The 24,625-nt window shown below is 38.2% G+C and overlaps 1 protein-coding gene across 1 annotated transcript in view; it reads left to right on the forward strand.

Moving 5' to 3' along the window:
• The window catches only part of LOC104586053 (HAD-superfamily hydrolase, subfamily IG, 5'-nucleotidase), a 72,449-nt gene that overhangs the window by 44,167 nt on the left and 3,657 nt on the right, over window positions 1-24,625 (forward strand). The window contains exons 11-13 of the mRNA XM_010243154.3: window positions 8,555-8,660; window positions 10,176-10,339; window positions 10,904-11,038. Of these exons, the coding sequence (XP_010241456.1) occupies window positions 8,555-8,660; window positions 10,176-10,339; window positions 10,904-11,038 (405 nt within the window). The remainder of the gene's footprint in view (window positions 1-8,554; window positions 8,661-10,175; window positions 10,340-10,903; window positions 11,039-24,625) is intronic.

A 24,625-nucleotide genomic window follows, 5' to 3' on the forward strand; every position in this document is an offset into this window, starting at 1 on the left:
TAACAAGGCTATAAAGAAAAGGCCCATTAATACATAACAAATAAAAAGAACTCTACTTAGCAAAAACAAGCACTAAGGCCCATTTGGCCCAGTCTCTCTACATTCCCCCTCAAGTTGAGCATATATAATCATGCCCAACTTCCTTATATAGTGTATCGATTTTCCTTTTGGAACACCTTTAGTTAAGACATCAACCAACTTCTCTTCTGAAGCAATGAATGGTAAACAAATTTCCCTTGAAGCAACTCTCTCCCATATAAAATGTCTATCAACCTATATGTGCTCAGTTCTGTCATGCTGAACGAAATTTTGTGAAATGTTGGTAGCTGTCTAGTTGTTACAATCAGTGATTTAAAAGGCGCGCCTAGGTGCTCAGGCGAGGTGCATTTTAGGGTAGGCGCCTCGTCCAGGTCCTAGGCCCAGCCCATTCAAAAGGTGCACCAGGTGTGCACCTAGGCGTGCGCCTGGTGCGCCTTGCGCCTGGTGCGCCTTGCGCCTTAGCCCAGGTGTGCGCCTTTTGAAAATTTGCTGCTTTTTCCTTTTTTTTGAGTTTGGCCGTTGGGCTGGGGGCTTTGCGCCCAGACCCCCATGCCACACCCCTCGAGGCCAATTCGCTTGCTCACCGAAGCTTCGAGAATCCCCCATTTTGGTAATGTTGTCTATTCATTCATCTTAATAAAATATCTTCTTAAAAGCAATTTAAACTATAAAATTATTATTTTTTGTGTGAAATCTAAGAATTTAAGACCCTAGCATGGACTTGTTTGGGCTTCCCTCGAGGGGCGTGGCACAAAGGTGGCTCGTAGAATTAAGAATGTAATATGTCACATTAGCTACTTTATGCAATTGAGAAGTAAAAAAAGAGATTGTGGGCTTTATATACTTGAAAATGTTTTATATGCTTGATTTCATTTTTAAATTCTCATTTGAATATGCTTTACATATTACATTTATGTATTTTAATTTTAGATAATAGGTTTTTTAAAACATTTATTTTAAAATTTAAGTTAATATTTTTATTAATATTATGTTTTATAATTTTTTGATTTTTTTGAATTTTTTGCATTTTATTAATTATTTTTTCATTTGTTTTGAATTTTTAGTTTTTTTTTTTTTTTTTAAGTTGTGCGCCTTACCTCAAAAAGGCGCGCGCCCCGCCTTGCGCCTTGCACCTTTTTTGCACCTTGCGCTTTTAAAACACTGGTTACAATATAGCATAACTATTGGCTTCTCACAGTTAATACCCAACTCTCTCAAAAGTGATCTAAGCCACAATAATTTTGAAATTCTATGTTCCATTGCCCTATACACTGCCTCAGCTGAAGATCTGGATACTACAGACTACTTTTTACTCCTCCATGAGATAATGTTCCCTACCACCAAAGCACACAATCCTGAGGTGGACTTCCTATCATCAATACATTCGGCCTAGTCAACATCAGTGTATGCTTCCAACTCCATATGGCCATGTTTAGCAAACAAATTACTTTTTCCTTGGAGTACCTTTCAAGTAACACAAAATCCTCTTTATAGCTGCTAAATGTGTATCTCTATGTGAATGCATAAACTGACTAATGACACACTACATATGAAATATCTGGCCGAGTCATGCAAAGATATAACAACTTCCCAAGCAGTCTTTGGAACACTCCCCTATCAGACAATTGTTCACCATCAGTAGTAGAAATCTTGTGATTTAAGTCTATTGGGGTGGAGGCCAGTTTAGCACCAAGTTTGCCAATCTTTGTAAGTAGATAAAAAACATACTTGCATTGGGAAATGAAGATACCATCCTTAGATTTAGCAACTTCAATTCCCAACAAATATCTGAGATCTCCCAAGTCTATCATCTCAAACTCATTATCAGTAACCACGTTGTCAACATAAACAATCAAAAAAGTCACCAAGGACTTGCTCCTCTTAACAAATAAAGTATGATAAGGCTGAGTCTGTGTATCCAAAAGAAAAAAGGACAGCCCAGAATCTCTCAAACCAAGCTCTAGGAGACTGTTTGAGACCATAAGGGGATTTCTTTAATTTACACGCCTTGATTTGCATTTCCTTCCCATACACCCTTGGAGGTAAAGACATAGACCTCTTCATGTAGGTCTCCATTCAAATTGGTGAAGTGGCCAAGCAAAAGTCTCCAAGCTATCAATACCATACATCTGAGTATAGCCTTTAACAACCAACTGAGCCTTAAACTTCTCAATAGTACTATCAGAATGACACTTGATAGTGAACACCCATTTACAACCAACTAGTTCCTTCCCCTTAGGCAAGTCCACAATATCCCGAGTATGGTTCTTATGTAAAGCATTTAGCTCAGTCATCATAGCATCTCTCCATTTTGGTCTAGATAAGGCTTCTGGTACGGATCTGGGAATCACATGTGTAGAAACAGAGGTAAGAAAGGAATAATAGGTTGAGGAAAGAAGGTTATAGGATAGGTGTTTGGAGATGCAATGGTTCTTATGTAAAGCATTTAGCTCAGTCATCATAGCATCTCTCCATTTTGGTCTAGATAAGGCTTCTGGTACGGATCTGGGAATCACATGTGTAGAAACAGAGGTAAGAAAGGAATAATAGGTTGGGGAAAGAAGGTTATAGGATAGGTGTTTGGAGATGCAATGGGTTGTACACTTCCATTAGCCCTTCCGAAGGGCAATAGGAAGATCAAGGTTTGGGAAGGTATCAAAAGGGTTAGAGGACATGTGACCTCAATAGTGATGGGAGGTGCAAGAAGCTTTGTTGAAGGAGTGGAAACAAATTTCTCATACCCGAGTCTTTGTCTTTGATACCACCTTTGGACAATAGGATGTGAAGAAAACGTGGGAGGATGAGCTGGAGGAGGGGGAGCATGAACATGTGAAGTAGGCACTATGGGAGGGTACAATAAAAGTAGATGACTCAACAAAAGACTTAATAGGAACTGGAAGAGGAACAACCGAGGACATAGCAAACAACTTCTCAGAATGCTCCCTCAAGGAGAAGTTCCAAAGAAAGGAATAGACTCAGCAATTGTGACATCCCTAAAAACAAGGCGGGTGCCACGTATTGGACCAAAACAACAATATCCCTTCTGTGTGGAGGCATATCCTAGGAAGACACACTTGTGTGCTTTGGGCTCATATTTGTGTCTCAGATGGCTATGAACATGCACATAACAGGTGCACCCAAAAACTCGGAGAGGAAGAGAGAAGAGACTTCATCCGGAAAAAGAAGGCTAAAGAGGGTTTTGAAACCCAGAACTTGGGAAGGCAAACGATTAATCAAGTATGTAGCAGTAACAACATCCCCTTAAAACTTAATAAGAACATGAAATGCAAAGAGGAGGCTTTTAGCAACCTCAACCACATGGCGGTTCTTCCTTTCCTCCACTCCATTCTGTTGTGGAGTGTAGGAACAAGAACTCTGATGAATAACCCCAAAGGCATCAAAATAGGATGAAGGTTCTTCTCAAAATATTCTTTGGTGTTATCAGTTCGGAATATTTTGATCCGAGTGTTAAACTGGGTAAAAATAAGTTCATGAAATTTTTGCACAATAATTGGTACTTAATCCTGGGATCTCACAAGGTAAAATCCATGTATAGAGAGAAAAATCATCAATAAAAAGGATAAAATACTTGTAACCCCATATAGCAGATAAATGTTTTTTTTTATCAGTAAATATGTATTTTATTGAAATTCAGATTGTAAGTAGTTTATACAACTTGATGATGGGACTGTTTATCCCCTTTAATCACTCTGTTCACCCCTCATTACAGTGTAGCCCAAAATAATTGTTGTCTCAATGCCCCTTGTTTTGCTAATCCATCAGCTAGCCCATTTGCACTTCTTCAGACCCATTCAAATTCAACCTCAACCTCCTTTGCAATTTTCTCCACTTCCCTAATCACATGTTTAAACATCCATGGGGTGTGGCTGCTATTTGTTGCCCATGACATGCCTGCACCCTAGTTGTTTGGCTAGATTTACCCCTTGTAGTAATGGCAATAGTTCAACCTTTAGCGAGTTTCCGTTGCCAATCGGTCCTGAGAACATACCCAATATCCTTTTGTCAGAATTTCTTAATACTCCTATTCCTGAGATGCCTGGATTTCCATATGAGCACCCATCAAAGTTCAGCTTTACTTTATTGCCTTCAGGTGGTTTTCACTCCAGCCTTACTTTATCTCTTACTCTCGAAGATTGTGCTACTTTGGACCATGTTCTCATATAGCAGATAAATGTTATGGCCCCCATACATTAGAGTGCACAATATGGAAATGAGAAATTGATCTTTTGTTCTTTTATTACTCACTTAATAGGACTATCTACAATGTTTTGCAAGTTCACATGACTCACAATGAAGACTAGACAAAGATATTCCCTTAAACATATCGGGAAACAAATGTCTCAAAGTAGAAAAAAGTAAATGACCAAAAACACAAATGACATAACATGACTCTATCAATTGACTCTGATAAAACAAACTCTAAAGCTACTTCATTAGGTGGTTCAAGACTTCTATCAGGTGTATCTAGCAAGTATATTCCATTCGCCTCATGGTTAATTCCAATCATCCTCTGAGATTTTAGGTTTTGGAAAATACAATGAGTAGGAAAGAAAGTTATGCTACAGTTCATTGATTTAGTCATGCTACTAACAAATAAGAGGTTGGTATTTAACTTAGGGACATGAAGAACAAATGATAAAACAAGGGTGTTAGAGGCTTTAGTATCTCCTTTGCCAGAGATGGGAGCAAGAGACCCAATATAACAAGGGATATCTGATGCGTATTTGCTACACTAGCAAGTGCACTAGCCACACAAGTAATAGAGTGATGAATAGAGTGTCATTTCTTACGAGGACTTATGCAGCAACTACTAGTAGTATATCAGCCTACTCTTATCTGATTAGCCGAATTGTAAATTTAATGCAAAACTGAAATCCTAACTAGCAAATTACCTTTAACATGTTGGATCAAATACCTTGCAAGCAAATTGAGAAGACAAGCTAACTATGCACAGAATTGATTCAGCAATTAGATCTCTAGATCATTCGATTAGATTAGGATTCAGCCTTGGTTTGGTGAAACCCCAAGGCAATGAACAACCTCTCTCAAGCGCATGTTCATTCTATGCATGAGTGATGATTCTTCTATCTCTAGCAAGAATCTAATCCCCATGTATGCATTAAGATCTAGAAATTCTAGGGCATCATTTCAGATTGAATGATTACCAACCGAATTGTGCAGGTTATCTCTAACTTTGCACTCAATTCGGTTCTTGATTAACAGATCCGAATTTCTAGACTCTTTCTCAAGCAATCTAAAAACTCCAAGAAAGAAGAACAGTTCGACCAAACAGAATTGAGATTGCCTAAATTCTTTTTCAAACAATTCAGACATTACAAAGATTAAGATCAATTCGGCTAGCAGTTCTAACAATTAAATTTCTAATCAAGAAACATCAAAATTGAATCTAATCCATTCGAATAACCCTAGAGAACTAATTATAGATCTGAATTTACATGAAACATCATTCAATTACAGCAAGAAAGATTGAATTAATGGAGAAAATAAACATGAAAGCCCTAGCTGAATTCGATTACCACTTGTGCAGAAATCAAGGAAGAAGACAACCTAGATTGATCTCTTCCAATGGCTTCTTCTCCAAATTCGAAATCAGCTTCTTCTTCTCTTGAATATTCTTGAATCTTCTCCTTTCTTCTCCTCTCTTGCGCCTATCTTTCTCTTCTCCCCAAAAGGTTTTTGACCCCTTTTCCCCTCTTCCTCTTCTCCTTTTATAGCTTTCTCTTCAACTCCTTTCTCTCATCTAAAAAGTTCTCTCATCCAGAAAGTTTGGCGCCTTTAGCTTCTCTTGATCCTTCTAGAAGTTGCTGCCCCTAGCTTCTTTTGGGCTGCAATTTGGGCTGCTCTTGAGCTGCAATTTGGGCTGCTCTTAAGCTGCAAATGGGCCTCCTTGCTGGGTCGAATAGGCTCCCTTGGAAGGCTGCGAATGGGCTCTCTCTTTTGGCTCTCCCAAAGAGTGCTGCATGGGCTTTAAGGGCCGAATAGCCCTCCTTTGACCTTTCGGCTGGGCCTTGCTCCCAGCTGGCTGTATCACCTTCAATTTGGCCTCCTTTAGCATGGTTTTATGCTCTCTTTCCCTAAACTTGTCCCCTTTGACAATTTCCTGAAATCAAGCTCAATTGGGCTAAGAATTCACACAAATCAGCATCAAAACAATGCATAAACACCAGAATTTATATGTAAATTGTGCACACATCAATATCTTCTCTCTACTAGAGAGGAGTTGATACGAATTAAAGAGGTTAGATGTGCTGGTCATATGGTTTGATGCACCAGAATCAATAATCCAAGGGATTTTATAATTATCTAAATAGTAGCATGACTTTTAGAAACACGAGTACCCGAGTGGGAAAATGTGGATAAAGAGGTATTGCCTGAAGAGTTGGATGTTGCAATAGTTGTCTCCAAATGATTAATTGACCTCTCGTACCTTTCAAAATTTGCCTTTACTATTGTCATCTGCTTCTAGTTGATTTCTCTTCAGTTAACCTATTTCCTTCTTCAGGTACTATAGCAACATTTGCATTCTTAGGCTTCCCTATCTGGCCATTCTTCTTAAGATTATTGTTATTGTTGTTTCGAAACCTTTCTAAGAGAAGATTTTGATAAAGTTTCCAACAAGTATCCTTAGTATGTTTCGGTTTCTTGCAGTATTCACATATCACTTCTTTCTTCTTATTCTACCCTTTTGGATTTATCCCAACATGTGCAAAATGCTCTAAAGGTGGTCCTTATAATTGTACTTGCCACCTACTTTCTTCACTACTCACCATAGGATATGTTTGAGCAAGAGTGACTTCATCTTTGGCCAGAATATTCTACCTAGTAATGTCAAACTCAGAGGTGAGTCCTGTAAGAAACTCAAACATTTTGTTTCTTTCTACCAGTTTCCTTAATGTCTTTACATCCTTGGTGCTCTCCCACACAACTGTCTCCATAATATCAATCTCCTACCACAGTGACTTTAACATGGAGTAATAAACCTTCACACTCTTCAAGTTTCTTCTTATTGCTTGTGAGATACCCCAATTTACCTCTATTGCAAACATAAATCCGTATAGATTGTGCCTAGGCTAGGTAATTTGTTCCATCCAATTTAATTGTAGTCACACCAATCGAAAAGGAATCTACTGTACCAACCTCGGATATTGGAATCTGTTTCATCTCACTTCCAGATTACTCCATTAATAAAAAAAAATCAAGAAAAATAAGTTTTTCAGTCTTTATGGACCTAACTGAGGTTAGTCCCATACCCAAAGGTTCAAAAACTAGGGTTTCACTGTACCCAACTGCTTGGGAGAAATGGAGAAGCAGACACTCCTACCGAAGCTCTCCAAACTTCTTCCAACCTCAACCGCCCACTTTTGGAGATCAAAAGGAAGCCCCCAAGTCTTGAGCGCGACACCCAATCCTTCTCTTTAACTTGTAACTGGAAATCTTTAGTTGGCTAGGGTTTTGGGCAAAAAACAGCAGCTTCACTTCTTGGCAATCTACAACTAGATTTTGACTCTCCAAACCCTTTACCAACTAGGCAAAAAGTCATCTGATTAATCAGAAACTTATCTCTCCATACACTTCTAATCGAAGGGTGTATGGGAAAAGGAAGAAGAAACAAAAAAGGAAGGACTGCTCCAATACCAAGATGTGATTTTGTCCTCTAAATCTGATATTAATTTCTGATTATAGCAACAAAAAAGGAAGAAAGAAAAGAGGAACACGGCAGAAAAGAAGAAGAGAAAGGAGGAGAGGATTCAATGATCTTTTCTTCTCTCACTAATCTTTCATTTATCTAACTTAATTAGGATTAATTACAAGTCTGCCCTTAAGTGGGCAGCCAGCTCATCAATAACCTAAAAGAAATTAAAAAGAAGTTAACAGGCCCATAAAGAAAAGGCCCATTAGGCATTAACACATAACAAATAAAAAGAACACTACTTAACAAAAACAAGCACTAGGGCCCATTCGGCCCAGTCTCTCTACACAAGATAATGAAGATATTTGTGAAATTGCTTGAGAAAGATCTTTTAGTCATTGTTTTAAAAGTCAAAAGGACAACTATAGCACAAGGGGTTCCTAGAGTCTGAAGCACAAGGAGCAGGGTGAGGTGGTGAGGTGTATGCCTCAATGAAGTGAGGTGACACTTTTTGCAAAAGAAAAGTAAAAAACTTAATATACAAGAATATGTTAGTCTAAATTCTGGAAGAAATAAACATTTCAAACATCCTATTGTTTATTTGATTGGTTAGAGTATCATGTTATTATCACAAAGGTTGTAGTCTTGCATGTTCAGGCCCTACATGGCTAAACTGTTTAAATAATAAGCATCTTATGTAGAACCTAAAAATATTAGTAAATTACGTATTCAACATCAAATTGAGGCAAGGCATATCCCACAAATTGAGCTTCACCTGTGATCCTAAATGTGCCTTGGTGTGCCTTTTATCATACTTCTTTTAATCTATTTGTTTTTATGTAGGTCATAGTCTCAGCAAGGAAGCCAGAGTTCTTCCAAATGTCACACCCAATGTATGAGGTTGTCACTAGTGAAGGTTTAATGCGCCCATGCTTCAAGGCCCGCCCTGGTGATTTCTGGTTTATTTTGTCATGCATACTCAGTCTTGGTTTATTTGTCATAAAAGATACACAATCATACTTTTTGCACATTTCCCCTGAACTTCTGATATAATGTCATACTCTCATATCAATACAATACCTTACCATTTCAAAAAGAAGAAATCAGGAAACAATACAACCACTATGACCCTCTTTCCTTCAAGTTGAACGAAGATCGGGGATAACAGATAATTGTTCGTACATATCCCCTTCACTGAAAAATATAACAAAACAATAGGAAGTGCCGAATACCCTCTCTAGCTAGGTTGTTTTTTGTTGGTTGTCTTGGTACCCACGTGAATGAGCAGTTCATCCCAGTTGCTAAAGATTTGGCTTCCCTTATTGGGTGTCTAAAGATCCAGTGGACTTGAGCTAAAGAATGCATCCAGCTGATGACTATTTTGGAATTCCGTTCTACTTGGGAAGGGGAAGGAATACAAAAACTTTTTTGAGAAGGAAAAAAGCAGGCAGAGATGAAGGAATGTGTAACAACTAGGTTGACATATTGGGTTAGAACAATGGACATTTTTTCACAATTTTTCTTTGATGATATATGGAGGAATTGGGGCTAGGTGGAAAAAAGCTCTTCAAAAAATAAATTGTTATCTTCTTTTTGGTCACCTCCTATGAAGAATTCATCAAACTAAATTTTGATCGAAGCAACCATGGCAATCCGGGTCTCTCTAGAGTAGGGGGTGTATTTAGAGATAAAGACGGTCATCTTTGTTCTTAGGACCACTTGGTGTGGGGAACTCTATTAGGGCTGAATTACTTGCTGTAATTCAAGGGGTGCTGACAGTAAAGGACTTGAACATGGACAAGTTGATTGTTGAAGGGGATTCCAAGGTGGTGATAGGATGGTTAAAAAAATATCGGCTAATGGAATAGCTGATAGCTAAGCAAGGGGTTAATAGGGTCATTTAAATTGGTCTCAGTTGTAATCTTTTTTTTTTTATGATGTTATTTATGTGTGAGGTTTCTTCCTGCACCTCTCCAGGGATGTTTGTACTGCTTGCATATATTGATGTTTGTTCAATAAAATTTAAAGTTGCTTATCAAAAAAATCCCCTTCTACTTGAATTTCCTTCCATACTTGACTTGAGATTGCACTAAGGCTGTAATTTCTGCTCTAATAAAGTGCCCTGCACTTATTGAGCTTGATTTCTTTCTGAGTTCCTTCTGTCACTTGTTATTTCTTTATGTTCTCTCCTCTCAATGCTATTGATCCTTTGATTCCTTTCTAATGATGCTTGGTTCAACATGCATCCAGCATATATGAAATATGACTATCCCTGTTTGAACTTCATCGATAAGTTCCATGATGTTGAATGTGCATATCTTCAGCTGAATCTGGAGAAGTTTTGACTAGGGCCTGCAAATTTCCTTAGAAGGATGAGAGTCATGATGGTTTTTATGATGAGATATACTGTTTATTGGCTAAGAAAATGTTTTAACAATTTCATTTCTCATTATTTTCTCTACAGGGGCCTTGTATTCTGGGGGAAGTGCTCAGATGGTTGAGAGTTCCCTCAATATTCATGGAGATGAAATATTATATGTTGGTGACCATATTTATACAGACGTGAGTCAATCAAAGGTCCATCTACGATGGCGAACTGCACTGATTTGCCGGGAACTGGAAAAAGAGGTTAGACCATATATTTCCTTTTGTCTGATGAGCTATGAGTCACATGTTTTACATGTGCTATGTCCTTTGGATTAATAAAGCAGGTCCTATCATTTTTTTTTCTATGAATAAAGAAGATTTTATTACTTTGAAAGATAATGGAGAACTTTGAACACATACAACAGCCCATGGAGAAGTGCGTGCTACAGTACCTATCATTTAGCTTGCTTGAAACTACAAGTATGATAAATTTTATTCCCTGTTGAAATTCAACTATTACCATCACCAAGAAGCAAAATATTTTTAAAAGACATTCTTTTGAAAATATTGTTACAAATAGGTCATGCATGTCCTAGTGTAATTGTAATGTTAAAGAATTTAATACATAGGGGGTACTTTTGTCTAATTGTCTCTTAAAAATACTTACTGTTTGATTAGTATCCCCCTTGTCAATAGGATATCCTCAAATCATTTTCCTCATTTTTGTTTCCTTCTCTTTTTCTCCATTGATTATTTTGACATCTCAAGTCTATTGGTTCTAATTGACTGCTTTGCTTCTTGTGCTGTTGAAACTTAAAATTTCAGTACCATGCTATGATTCGTAGTCGGGATCATCGAGTAGCACTTATTGAGCTTATAAATCAAAAGGAGGTTGTAGGGGATCTTTTTAATCAGCTTCGCCTTGCTTCACAACGCCGGACAAAAGGACGCCCTGCTCAGGTGATAATAAGTTATTTTATGTTATTTTCTCATTGTTCTAATGCTTATCTTTTTCTATTTTTCCTTTCATTTAGAAATATTCCATTATTTCATTGTTCTGTTGGTTTATAAATTATCTCAAATACTTAAAAGAGATGGTATATATAGGGGTGATTGCTTGGTGTAATGGTAAAATCTTGGGCTGACAAGTGTGAGTGTGGATTTGACTATGAGAATAGCCATTTTTGTGCAAAAAAATGCCCAAGGTTAGGACCGTATCTACCCCCCCCCCCCCCCCCAAATAGTAGGACCAAGAACCAACATTGGGTAATGGCCTTTTTACTTAAAGAGATGGTATGTTTAAAATGCAACTATTACAAGGAATAAATGGCATTTCAGAAATTAAAATGTATTTAGGATCTTTCTTGTAATATCATCCCTATCATGGCCTGTTTTGTAATTTAGGTCTTTCTTCTCGTAATATGAAAAAACATCTTTCTTGTTGGATATAGTTAATCAATGTGTTGAAGCCCTAACTATGTTCTCTTCTTCCTCTTCTTTTCTTTATTTCTTCTTGTTTTTGATCGAAAGAATAGAATGTATAAAAATATTTTGTAGAAAGATAGGGGCCATACAAAGGAAGCATTAAGGATAATGCATTGGGTGAAAACTATTAACAGAAGAAGAGAGGAGAAATAAGGAAGAAGAAGAGAAGGGAGAGAGAGGAGAGAAGGGAGAAGAGAAGATAAAGGTTTTGGAGTCAACTAACTGACTGGCAGCGCTAGCTTATATTAGTATATATAGGGCGACCATAATTAAAAGGGAAAAGACCCTTATGCCCCTACTTAGGTTAGAGTTCATAAACAATGATAAAAAACTACTTTAACCAGACCAAACAGACCATAACTTAGCAGAATACAAACATAAAAAATAAACATTCTATTGGAATGTTAGCTTTATTTATTATGTTTGTATTCTGCTGAGTTAGGATCCGTTTGGACAAATTAAAGCAGTTTTTTCTTTGTTTTTTATGCTGTAACTTAAGTAGGGGGACCATAATTAAAAGGGAAAAGACCCTTATGCCCCTACTTAAGTTAGAGTACATAAACAATGATAAAAAACTATAACCAAACCAAACAGACCCTACCTCAGCAGAATACAAACATAAAAAATAAAGTAAACATTATGTTGGATTGTTAGCTTTATTTATTATGTTTGTATTCTACTGAGTTAGGGTCGTTTGGACAAATTAAAGCAGTTTTTTCTTTGTTTTTTATGCTGTAACTTAGATACCTCAAGAAGTTCCCAAGAGCTGGTTTGCTTTTCAAGAAACATGGGCATTTGAAAGTGGAGTTGTATACAGATGCTGATTGGGCAGGGGCAATTGATGACAAAAAATCTACCAGTGGGTATTGTACCTTTGTGGGAGGAAACCTAGTCACCTGGAGAAGTAAGAAGCAAAGTGTAGTGGCTAGATCTAGTGCTGAGGCAGAATACAGAGCCATGTCTCATGGAGTTGCTGAAATGATGTGGATAAAAAATTTGTTAGGAGAGTTGGGCTTTGCAGTTAACAAACCTATGTCACTCTACTGTGACAACAAGGCTGCTATCAACATTGCTGCTAACCCAGTCCTCTATGATAGAACAAAACATATTGAAGTGGACAAGCATTTTATTAAGAAAAACTTGTGAACGGAGAAGTGTGCACTCCTTATGTTAGTTCAGAGGAACAACTTGCAGACATCTTCACGAAGGGCCTTCAACACATGCGGCATAATAATTTGTGTGACAAGTTGGGCATGATTGACATCCATGTCCCAACTTGAGGGGGAGTGTTGGAATGTTAGCTTTATTTATTATGTTTGTATTCTGCTGAGTTAGGGTCCGTTTGGATAAATTAAAGCAGTTTTTTCTTTGTTTTTTATGCTGTAACTTAAGTAGCGGCATAAGGGTCCTTTCCCTTCTAATTATGGTCGCCCTATACATATTAATATAAGCTAGCGCCGCCAGCACTGTAGCAAACTCCAAATCTCTCTCTTCTCTTCTCTCCTCTCTTCCTCTTCTCTTCTCCTACCTCTCTTCTCCTCTGTTCGGTTGTTAATACATTCAAACACTCCCCCTCAAGTTGGGACATAGATGTCAATCATGCCCAACTTGTCACACAAATTATTATGTCACACATGATGAAGACCCTTCGTGAAGATGTGTGCAAGTTGTTCTTCTGAATTGACATATGGAGTGTACACTTCTTAGCTCACAAGTTTTTCTCTAATAAAACGCTTGTCCACCTTAATATGTTTTGTTCTATCATGGAGGACTGGGTTAGCAACAATATTGATAGCAACTTTATTGTCACAATAGAGTGGCATAGGTTTGTTAACTACAAAACCCAACTCTCCTAACAAGTTTTTTATCCATATGATTTCAACAACTCCATGAGACATAGCTCTATATTCTGCTTCAGCACTGGATCTAGATACTACACTTTGCTTCTTTCTTCTCCAGGTGACTAAGTTTCCTCCCACAAAGGTATACAATACCCATTGGTAGATTTTCTATCATCAACTACCCTTGCCCAATCAACATCTGTATACACCTCCACCTACAAATGCCCATGTTTCTGGAATAGCAAACTAGCTCCTGGGAACTTCTTAAGGTATCTAAGGATCCTTTCTACAGTTTCAAAGTAAGTTGTCTTAGGGTTATGCATGAACTGACTAAGGGCACCCACTACATAGGCAATATCAGTTCTAGTCCTAGACAAATATAAGAGTCTCCCTACAAGTCTGTGGAACTTCTTCACATCTTTCAAAAACTCCCCTTGATTGTCTCCTAGCTAATGGTTAGGTTCAATGGGTGAATCAATTGGCTTCATCCCTAACTTGTCTGCGTCCTCTAATAGATCTAGTACATATTTCCTTTGGGAAATAAAAATTTCCTTTTGAGAGCGGTCGACTTCAATCCTAAGGAAATAGCGTAAAGGGCCTAGATCTTTCACCTCAAATTGTGTGGCTAGGAATTTCTTCAGCTTTTGTATTTTAGTCTTCCAATCGCTTGTGACCACTATGTCATCAACATACACAATTAAAGCTACAATTTTCCCTTCACCTTTCTTCACAGACAAAGCATGATCTGGCTAGCATTGTTTGAACCCCATCTGTTGTACAGCTAAGTGAAACTTACTAAACCAGGCCCGAGGTGATTGTTTCAATCCATATAATGATTTTTTTAACCTGCACACCTTCTTCTCACTACCTTTGGCACAAAAGCATAGAGGTTGAGTTATGTAAACCTCCTTCTCTAGGTCACCATTCAAGAATGCATTTTTAGTATCCAACTGGTGAAGTTCCCAGTCAAGATTACCTTCTAGTGAAAGGAGGATTCTGATCGAATTCGTCTTGGCTACTAGAGCAAAGGTCTCTACATAGTCTACTCCATATACTTGTGTAAACCCTTTGGCCACCAATATGGCTTTGTACCTTTCTACCGAACCATCAACCCTATGCTATACTGTGAATACCCACTTGCATCCCACTGGTTCCTTTCCTTCAGGAAAATCCACCAACTCCCAAGTGCCATTTTTGTGTAAGGCATTAATTTCTTCCTTCATTGCATCTGTCCATTTAGGTTTGGATAAAGCTTTTGCCACATTCCTAGGAATAGAGACACTGTCAACAAAGGAAAGGAGCACACGATATGAAGGTGAAACATGACCATAGGACACAAAGTGAGAGATAGAGTGATTAAAAGTACAAGATCTAACACCCTTTCTCTTAGCAATAGGAACATCAAGATCATTAATAGCAGGGGGATCACAATCAAGAGGTTCAGGAATATCAATGGGAGCAAGTGTACCTAGTTGACGAGGAGGATCTGCCACTAGAGAGTTTGATGATGTTGGTTGCACAGTTTTAGGTTCCAAGGCTCTTGAACTTTGTTGGCTCTTATGGAGGCAAAGAAAGACACGAAATGGAGGAGGATCAGGAAGCAGAGGTAATTGAGTCTGAGCATGGGTGTGTTTCTCCTCCTCAACCCTACTCTCCCCCTGAGGAGAAATCGAGAAAAAAGGTTGACTCTCAAAGGAGACATCTATGGAGACATAGTACTTGCGTGATACAGGATCATAGCAACGGTAACCCTTTTGAGATAAAGGGTAACCAAGAAACACAGAGAATGACATGAAGATCAAGCTTACCACGAGTAGGAGACAAATCATGAACAAAGTAGCGACACCCAAAAACACGCATTGGAATAGGGGACAAAAGTTGATGTGGGGCCTTATACTCTAGCAACTGAGATGGCATACGGTTGATGATATATGCAGTACACATAACAACATCCATCCAAAAGCATTTCGGAACATTCATATGGAGTAATAAACCATGAACTACTTTGAGAAGATGATTTTTTCTTTCAGCGACACCGTTTTGTTGGGGTGTCCTAGCACAAAAGCTCCGATGAAGAGATCCACACGAAGCAAAGAACACCATGAGATCACTATGGAAGTACTCTTTTGCGTTGTCCGATTGGAAGATATGAATCTCAGTTTGGAATTGAGTGAAAATCATGTGTTGAAAATCTTTCACAATCTTTGGCACTTCCTCTCTTGATCACATAGGATAAACTCATGTATATCTAGAGTAGTCATCAATCAAAGTAATGAAATACTTATATCCAGTCTCACAATGTAGAGTAACAGGGCCCCAAACATCAGAATAGACATATGAAAAGGAAATTCAGATCTTTTATTTCTTAAAGAAAAAGAATTTCTACAATGTTTGCTTAATTGACAGAAACTTAAGGACTCTCACTAAATGAACTTAAGGACTCTATAGCCACAAGACCGGCTTTATTCTTCAACACATAGAGACTATCCACCATGCTTCCTCTACCAATCGTCTTCCCCGAGGCTAGATCTTGAAACACACACACGAAGAAGGAAAGGTCATTGAAAAATTCAAGGAGTGGGTAATACTGCTAATGGAAAGTAAATTGATAGGAAATTTAGGAATATGCAACACATTAGAGAAGGTAAGACCAAAGAGGAAGGGAGATGGTTCCTTGACTAGCTATGGTGGAAAATGACCCGTCAGCCAGTCTCAACTTATCTCTCCCAGAGAGGAGGTTATATGCCTGGAATAAATTTGACTTACCAATCATGTGGTTTAAGGCTCTAGAGTCAATTATCCAAGGGGAATTAGATGTTTGAGATGACACATGGAAAGTTGTGGCAGTGTTACCTAATGTAGACGCAAAGGAGGTAGAAGGAGTAGTGCTAGAGTCCTAGCGAAGTGTCCTACCATATAATTCCATGTAGTCACGAAAGGAGTTGATCTCTTCCTTGGGTTCAGAACCAGAGTGTCGCTCCTAGGGTACCATGGGACTAGTCTCTTGAGATGCCACATTTGCTGAATTATATTTCTTCTAACTCTGCTGGGTTGGCTTCTTACTCGGATCAAATGCTGATTATGCTGATTTCTTATTCAATTCCTGAGCTCATTTAGGCTTGCCATGAAGATCTCAACATGTGTCTCTAGTGTGCTTGGACTTCTGACAGTGAGTGCACAAAAGCTTATCTTTGTCATCCACTCTCTTCTGTGAATCAATCCTTTTAAAAGAACCTCCAACATTTAAATTTGTACCCCCTCGGACAGCTAGTGCAACCGGCTCCCCCTCTATACAATTCATCACACTTCTTTTACTCACTTCAGATTGAACGAAGGCATAAACTTCTTGAATTGAAGGTAAGTTCTTACTTCTTAAGATTTGTACCCTCGTGGATTCATATGTTGGGAAACAAGTGACTTGTTGCCTTTACATCTTCATCACACTTCTAATTCACATTTTGATAATGGTCAAGTTCCTTCCAAATTGATGTCAGATCTGAGTAGTACACCAAGAGACTCCTCTCCCCCTGCTTGCAAGTGGAGGATTCAACTTTTAATTGATATATCTTTTGCATAATGCCTTTGCTCTAAATAGGTAGATTTGGCTTGTTCCCATATTTCACAAGCTGTTTCAGCCCATATAAATGTCTTCCTTGTGGCAGCATGGAAACCAAGAGCCATGACATCACCATGCTATTTTCTTGGTCCCATCTATCATGTTCAACACTTCTAGTCTTTGGTTCCTTCACTTTACCATTGATATACCCTATTTTCCCTCTATCAGTAATGTAAAGTTTAATTCCCCTAGACCATTAAAAGTAGTTCAGTCCATCAAAGGGGATTACAGCCATGGGGGAAATTCATATCCATTCCCCCACTCATTCCATTTTGACCTCTTGAAATTCCAAAAATTGCAGATTTTTCAGAAGACATGATTCAAACACATTTCAGATCCTACACACACCTTATGATCCCTCCTGACACCAAGAAACAATCCTAGAAACACACCAAAGATGCAGCCCACATGCACACACTGCAATCTGGACACAATCTGAATACAAACCAGCTTTGATTGTCCAAAAAAGAACAAGATTTTAGGTTGATTTCAGTGCTGTACTGCCCTAACAGTCACACTCCACCAACTTCCAGACCATCCAAACACATCGACTACCAGGAGGGGTCATAAAACAGTACCATCACACAACAAATGTTAAAAAACAGGCCATCCATAACATACAGGTCTTCTATTTTCAGGTATGGGATCATACAATCCATAAAAAAGAGGTTAGAACCTCACAACTTCTCTGACGACATTCAGCAGTCTTCATTCATTTGCTTTTTCTTGGTACACGACCAAGAGAAAAGAAAAAAGGTAATAGAACAAGTTCGTACCAGTCGTAGGTCAGCCTTTCTGATCTCAGTTGAAAAAGACAGCAAGATAAGGAAGAGAGAACTTGTTCGATCTGCTCTCAGACCTAGTAGAACCACTCTGATACCATATTAACGGAAGAAGAGAGAAGAAATAAGAAGAAGAGAAAGGAGAGAGAGGAGAGAAGGGAGAAGAGAAGAGAAAGGTTTTGGAGTCAACTAACTGAGTGGCAGTGCCAGCTTATATTATTATATATAGGGCGACCATAATTAAAAGGGAAAAGACCCTTATGCCCCTACTTAAGTTAGAGTACATAAACAATGATAAAAAACCACTTTAACCAGACCAAACAGACCCTAACTCAGCAGAATACATACATAAAAAATAAAGTAAGCATTCCAACAAAAACTTTGCTAGAGTTTGATTGCTTTACTACAGATGATATTGTAAGGAATTGGTGGAATATTGCAGAATCCTCAACATGTGAGTAAGATCAACCATTGCAATTGCATGGACACCATCTATTACTGCAGTCATGCCCTATTAGGGGCATCTATGTAATTTCATATTGTTTTTTTTTTAAAGATCTAATAAAAGATTGAATTGGAGCTGGAGAGAGCTATGATTCTCCTTCTTTTCACTTTTCTTCTATCTTTTCTTCTTCTTATACTTTGTTCTTCCTCTCTTCTCCTCTTTTTGTATTTTCTTGATTAAACTCAATACATATTGCTGATATAGTTTTCTTCTTAGTAACAAAGCAAGACCCCTTCTCTTAATATAGGTCTTTCTAATGGAACTTGACAGTTTACCTCATGTCTTAACCACCTTATGGTTATCCTTAGCTTCAACTATAAGTTTTTGTATCTCAGTGACTTGCTCAATTTTAGTTCTTGAAGTACTACCATTTGTTCAGCTTATATAGTCCTGAGTAGCAATCACCCCTCATGGTTTTAGAAAACTTCCCCAATACCTAAAGCTCCAGGATTACCTAGACTTCACCCATAAAAATTTAGTTTTAAAAGATTCCTTGGTGGTGGAGACCAGGTGCCTAGGCGCCTACATAGGCGTCGCCTTGACAGCTATTCTTGAATAAAGGCAATGCTTTGATCCAATGCACTACATTTATCATTATATTTTCTATTAATGTTTCTTTAGTAGAAGCTACATCCCTAAAAATTCTTGTGCTCCTTTTTGCCAAATGAACCAAAAGCTAGCAGCTTTTGTACTTCTCCAAAAATTTTCCCTCTTCTTTTGGGTTGTGAAAAGACAATGTCCTTAAAGGGACTTTCCATGTCATTTGGAGCTATCCACTATTCCACTTGCACCCGAAAAGGTCAGAAGAACATTTTTATTAATGTTTTAAAAGATTCCTTGGTGTAGACCAGTCGCCTAGGCGCTTGCATAGGCGTCGCCTTGACAACTATGCTTGAATAAAGGCAATGCTTTGATCCAATGCACTACATTTATCATTATATTTTCTATTAAAGTTTCTTTAGTAGAAGCTACATCCCTAAAAATTCTTGTATTCCTTTTTGCCAAATGAACCAAAAGCTAGCAGCTTTTGTACTTCTCCAAAACATTTTCCCTCTTCTTTTGGGTTGTGAAAGACAATGTCCTTGAAGGGACTTTCCATGTCATTTGGAGCTATCCACTATTTCATTTGCACCCAAAAAGGTCAGAAGAACATTTTGGCCTTGTTAGTGATTTAAAAGGCTAGGTGCATGCATAGGCAAGGTGCATTTTTTAGGGTATGCACCTCACCTAGGTCCCAAGCACAAAACTTTCAAAATCCACATGCCTGGTGCACCTGGTGTGCCTTGTGCTTTAGCTCAAGTGTGTACCTTTTGAAAACTTGTGCATTTTTTTTCTGCTTTTTTATGCCCTAACCAATCCCCTCAAGGCAAGCCCAAACAAGCCCATATCAGGGTCTTAAAATTCTTAATCCCTATAGGAAAAGGTTTTATCAATTTAAGTATCTTCTAAAAATTTCTTTTATTAGGATGAGTGAATGAACAACATTAGCAAATATGGGGTTCTCTCCGCTTTGGTGAGCAAGCGAATTAGAACTCCGAAAACCCCATATTTGCTCATGTTGCTCATTCATTCATCCTAATAAAAGATATTTATAAAAGACACTTAAAGTTATAAAACCTTCTTTTATAGGGATCAAGAATTTATGACTCTAATATGGTCTTGTTTGGGCTTGCCTCAAGGGGCTTAGTACAAAAGCGACTCATAGAATTAGGAATGCATGATATTTAACATCATATTAGCTGTTTAAAGTAATGCAATTGGGAAAAAATAAAGAGATTAAGAGTTTACATGCTTGAATATGTTTTATATGTTGTGCTTGATTTTATTTTTAAGTTTTCATTTTAAATATGTTTTACATGTTTTTATGTATTTTAATTTGAGATAATAGGTTTTTTAAAACAATTATTTTAAATTTTAAACTTATATTTTTTAATTAATATTGTGTTTAGTATTTTTAATATTTTGAATTTTTTACCATTCTTGTGCATTGATTCAAAAAGGTGCATGCCTTGCCTTGCACGTTGCGCCTTAGGTGTAAAATGGCCCTTGCGCTTTTTTTTGTGCCTTGCACTTTTAAAACATTGGACCTTGTTTTTGGTTAATCATGCTGACTGTCCTTGTGACTACATGTTGGTCGTAGCACCAAGAACATTCTTTGGTGGTGACTACATGTTGTGAGGGGGTGTGTGACTGTCCTTGTTTTTGGTATCCTTCTCAAGCCAGGTATGTGTGTTGTTATGTGTGCCAAAGGTGTGGTGTGAGCATTAGATGATAGAAGTTGAAGATGTGAAGGTGTGTGACCTTTTTTGTGAAATCTAAGTGCTCTCTAGTGTAGCTAGGGCTGGTTACTCTGTTTTGTGGTGTCATGAATGTGTGGCTGAAAACTATCTAGTGTTTCAAGTTTGCCGGTGGTCTTTGGAGTTGAAAGTACATTGAGTAGTTCCTTCTTGTTGATCAATTACTGCTTTTGGGCTGTTGGCTAGTTTGTTGAACCCCCTTTTTGCCCCTTGAAGAACTATGGTGGTTGTCCTAATGGCTTAGACAATTCTGCATCTTCCCGAATCACTTACTCTCAAGGGATAGTGAATGGTGGGATGGACAATATTAGTTTCTCTATGGATGTCATTCCTTTAGGTGGAAATAATTATCTGGGATCCTTCCTCAATTCCTCAGATTGGTCAGGTATGATGTCAATTCTGGAAATAATGTTCTTTGGGAAGACATTTGGGTGGGCAACCAACCCTTTAAAGACCTTTCTCCCTCTTTTTACTCTCTTTCCCTTTACAAGAAAAAGTCGATTTCCATGTTTATTTCCTCCCTAGTTTCTCCTTTAGCCTTAAATTGGGATTTTGGTTTCCGAAGAGGGGTTTTTTTTGATAAATGAGTAAAATTTTATTAATCCAGCAAATAAGAGTTGCAGTTAACCTAGGGAAAGGAACGAAATGCGACCTTTCTTTTAAGATTAGTCACAAAATTATAAATTCAAATACAATTACAAGGTAGCCCAAAATAAAGAAGCTCGAGAAACCCCATGTTTTGCAACTGATTCAGCCATTGAGTTTGTTGATTTGCCTACCCACTGAACTCTAATTGTCATATTCCTTGTTAGCCAATTAACCTTTTTGAGGAGATCTCTATAGCCCCAGATCACAGAATCCGGATCCTACAACCAACCCACAATCACCAGGGAGCCCCCTTCAATAAGCAAATGCTCTATTCCCAGTTGGTTTGCAAGCAGGTTTCCGAAGAGGGTTACGTGATGATGAATTTGCTTGTGTCCCAGAACTGTTATCACTTGAGTCTGCTTGTTTGGATCCTCTCAAACTTGACTTAAGAATTTGGACCCCTAATCCAAAAGGCAACTTTACCTGCTTTCCCTTTTTCAAATCCCTTTGCTTTACTCCTGCACCCTGGGGTTTCCCAGCTAAAGAATTCTAGACTAGACCCATTCCCCCAAAGATTGTTTTTTTTGTTGGGAAGTCTACTATGGTAAAATTACTACTTTTGAAAACCTACAAAGGAAGAGACCAAATTGGTGTTTATCCCCTAATTGGTGTATTCTTTGTAAAGATCAGAACAAGGACTATTACCACTTACTAATCTCTTGCTCCTTTGCTGCAGCTTTATGGAATTGGATTTGTGTTGTTTGAGTGTAGGTGGAACCTGCCATCTGATGTTAGCTCGTTGTTTAGTCCGTCTACATTAGAATGGCACACAAAGAGAGGGAGAATTATGTGGAAGTGCATCAGAGCAGCTATCTTGTGGACTGTTTGGGAAGAAAGGAACACCAGAATTTTTGTTGAAAGGGAAAGAAGCTTTTCAGAAGTTAAAGATTGTATTATGACAAGGGCAACGCAGTGGCTGAAAACATTAAACCTTTTTGATAACTATTCCTTTGATGGATGACCAATGGAGGAGCTGGTTAGCAGTGGCTAATACTTCTATTAGGAAGAACAGATATGTGGTAGAATGGGTGCCACCTTGGGAGGAGTTTATTAAGCTGAACTTTGATGGGAGTGAAAACAGAAACAAATGTTTGAAGATTTCTGTTCTCATTTCATTGAGAAGATCTGTACAAATATATACAACTTCTAAGAATCAATCTAGGAGCTATTCTAGGAAACTAACCCACTAATTTAGCCTAAAGAAAAAAAAGGAAACTAAATCATAGCCAAAAAAAGGAAAATAATCACAGCCTAAATAAGAAAATAAATAACTAAAAAACAGGAAAGATTTTGACTCGGATTCCACAAGGAATAATCCCCGTCATCCCTTTCCAACACTCCCCCTCAAGCTGGTGAATGTATATCAATCATTCCCAGTTTGGATACATTTGTCTCAAACCCGACCCTAAGTAATGGTTTAGTGAGGATGTCTGCTTCATGTGATCCAGATGGCACATAGGATAGACAAATTTTTCCACTTTCGATCTCTGATTTGATGAAATTTCTGTCAATGCGAACATGCTTCATTCGATCATGTTGAATAGGGTTGTGTACAATTGCTATTGCTGACTTACTATCACTATACATTTTCATTGGACTATCAAGTGGAACATTTAAGTCTAACAGTAGTCGTTCAAGCCATATTAACTCACAAATCTCTTGTGCAATTGCCCTGCATTCTGCTTCTGCACTACTTCTGGACACAACAGTTTGCTTCTTACTTCGCCATGTAACAACATTCCCCCAAACCTTTGTACAATATCCTGTAGTAGACTTACTGTCCTCAACCGAACCAGCCCAATCAGCATCTGCAAATCCCTCAACTAACCGGTTATCACTTTTCTTGAACAATATACCCTTGCCAGGAGGTCCTTTCAAATATCTAAGGATCTGATCAACAGCACACTGATGTCTCTCGGTTGGAGCATGCATAAACTGGCTAACTATGCTAACACTATAGGCAATACCGGGCCTAGTAAGTGATAGATAGATTAGTTTTCCCACAAGACGTTGATATCTCTCTTTGTTAGCTGGAGGATCATTCTTAGAGATCTTATGCTTCCAATTCTTCTCTAGTGGAGTGCTAGCTGGACGACAACCAAGCTTCCCGGTTTCCTTCAACAGATCTAGGATGTATTTTCTTTGAGAAATGAAAATACTAGTTTTGCTTCTAGCAATTTCCATCCCAAGGAAATACTGAAGTTTTCCAAGATCCTTAACTTTGAACTCAGATTGTAGAAGGCCCTTGAGATTCGTAATCTCATCATTGTCATCACCCGTGATTACCATATCATCAACATACACAATCAAGATTGATTTTTTTCCATCCCTTGATTGTTTTACGAATAGGGTGTGATCTGCCTGTCCTTGTGTGTATCCAAATCTTTTCATAACTGTGCTGAATCGAGTGAACCATGCCCTACAAGATTGTTTTAACCCATACAGAGACTTCTTCAATTTACACACTGATCCTAGTTTTTCTTTGTCTTTGAAGCCAGGAGGCAGCTTCATGTAGACTTCTTCATCAAGAGTTCCATTCAGGAAAGCATTTGAAACATCCATTTGGTGCAATTCCCAATCCAAGTTGGCTGCCATAGACAAGAGAACCCGTATAGAGTTCAATTTTGTAACTGGTGCAAAAGTTTCTTCGTAGTCAAGCCCGTATGTTTGCGTATACCCTTGAGCAACCAAACGTGCCTTGTATCTCTCTATTTTCCCTTCCAAGCCTACTTTCACCGTAAAAATCCAGTTACAAAGAGTTGTTTACAGCATGTCTTTGCTTTCCCGTTGGGGTTGAATCTTATGTATGAATCCATTAGAGTCCAAATATCAGAGCATTGATTGGAAAAATGAGGAAGAGATACCAAGGCTTACAAAGAGTTGGTGTCACAACAACGTGTCTTTGCTTTCTTGCTCAGGGTTGAATCTTATGTATGAACCCATTAGAGTCCAAATATCAGAGCATTGATTGGAAGAATGAGAAAACGCCAAGGCTTACAAAGAGTTGTCATCACAACAATGTGCCTTTGCTTTCTTGTTAGGGTTGAATCTTATGTATGAATCCATTAGATTTTATATATTGGGAAGTAAGGATCTTCCATTAGTTTAGGAGGTGTATGCTCTTGTTCAATTAGAAGAGATTGAAGTAATGTGCTGAATCTCCTTAAGGGGAAGCAAATCACTCTAGTAGCAAAGGGTAGTGGTGGAATGAAGAAGAATGATCCCCAAAGAGAGATGATGATAAGAATAAATTGCGGTGTACCCATTGTCAGTAATTCAAGCATACTCGTGAGAATTGTTGGAATTTGGTGGGGAAGCTTAAGTGGGCAACCAAGAACCAAGAGCCAAATAAGAAACTTCTTCAAAAGAAGTA

Source organism: Nelumbo nucifera, chromosome 4 (genome assembly GCF_055504915.1).
Source record: "Nelumbo nucifera cultivar China Antique chromosome 4, China Antique-T2T, whole genome shotgun sequence".
NCBI lineage: Eukaryota > Viridiplantae > Streptophyta > Magnoliopsida > Proteales > Nelumbonaceae > Nelumbo > Nelumbo nucifera.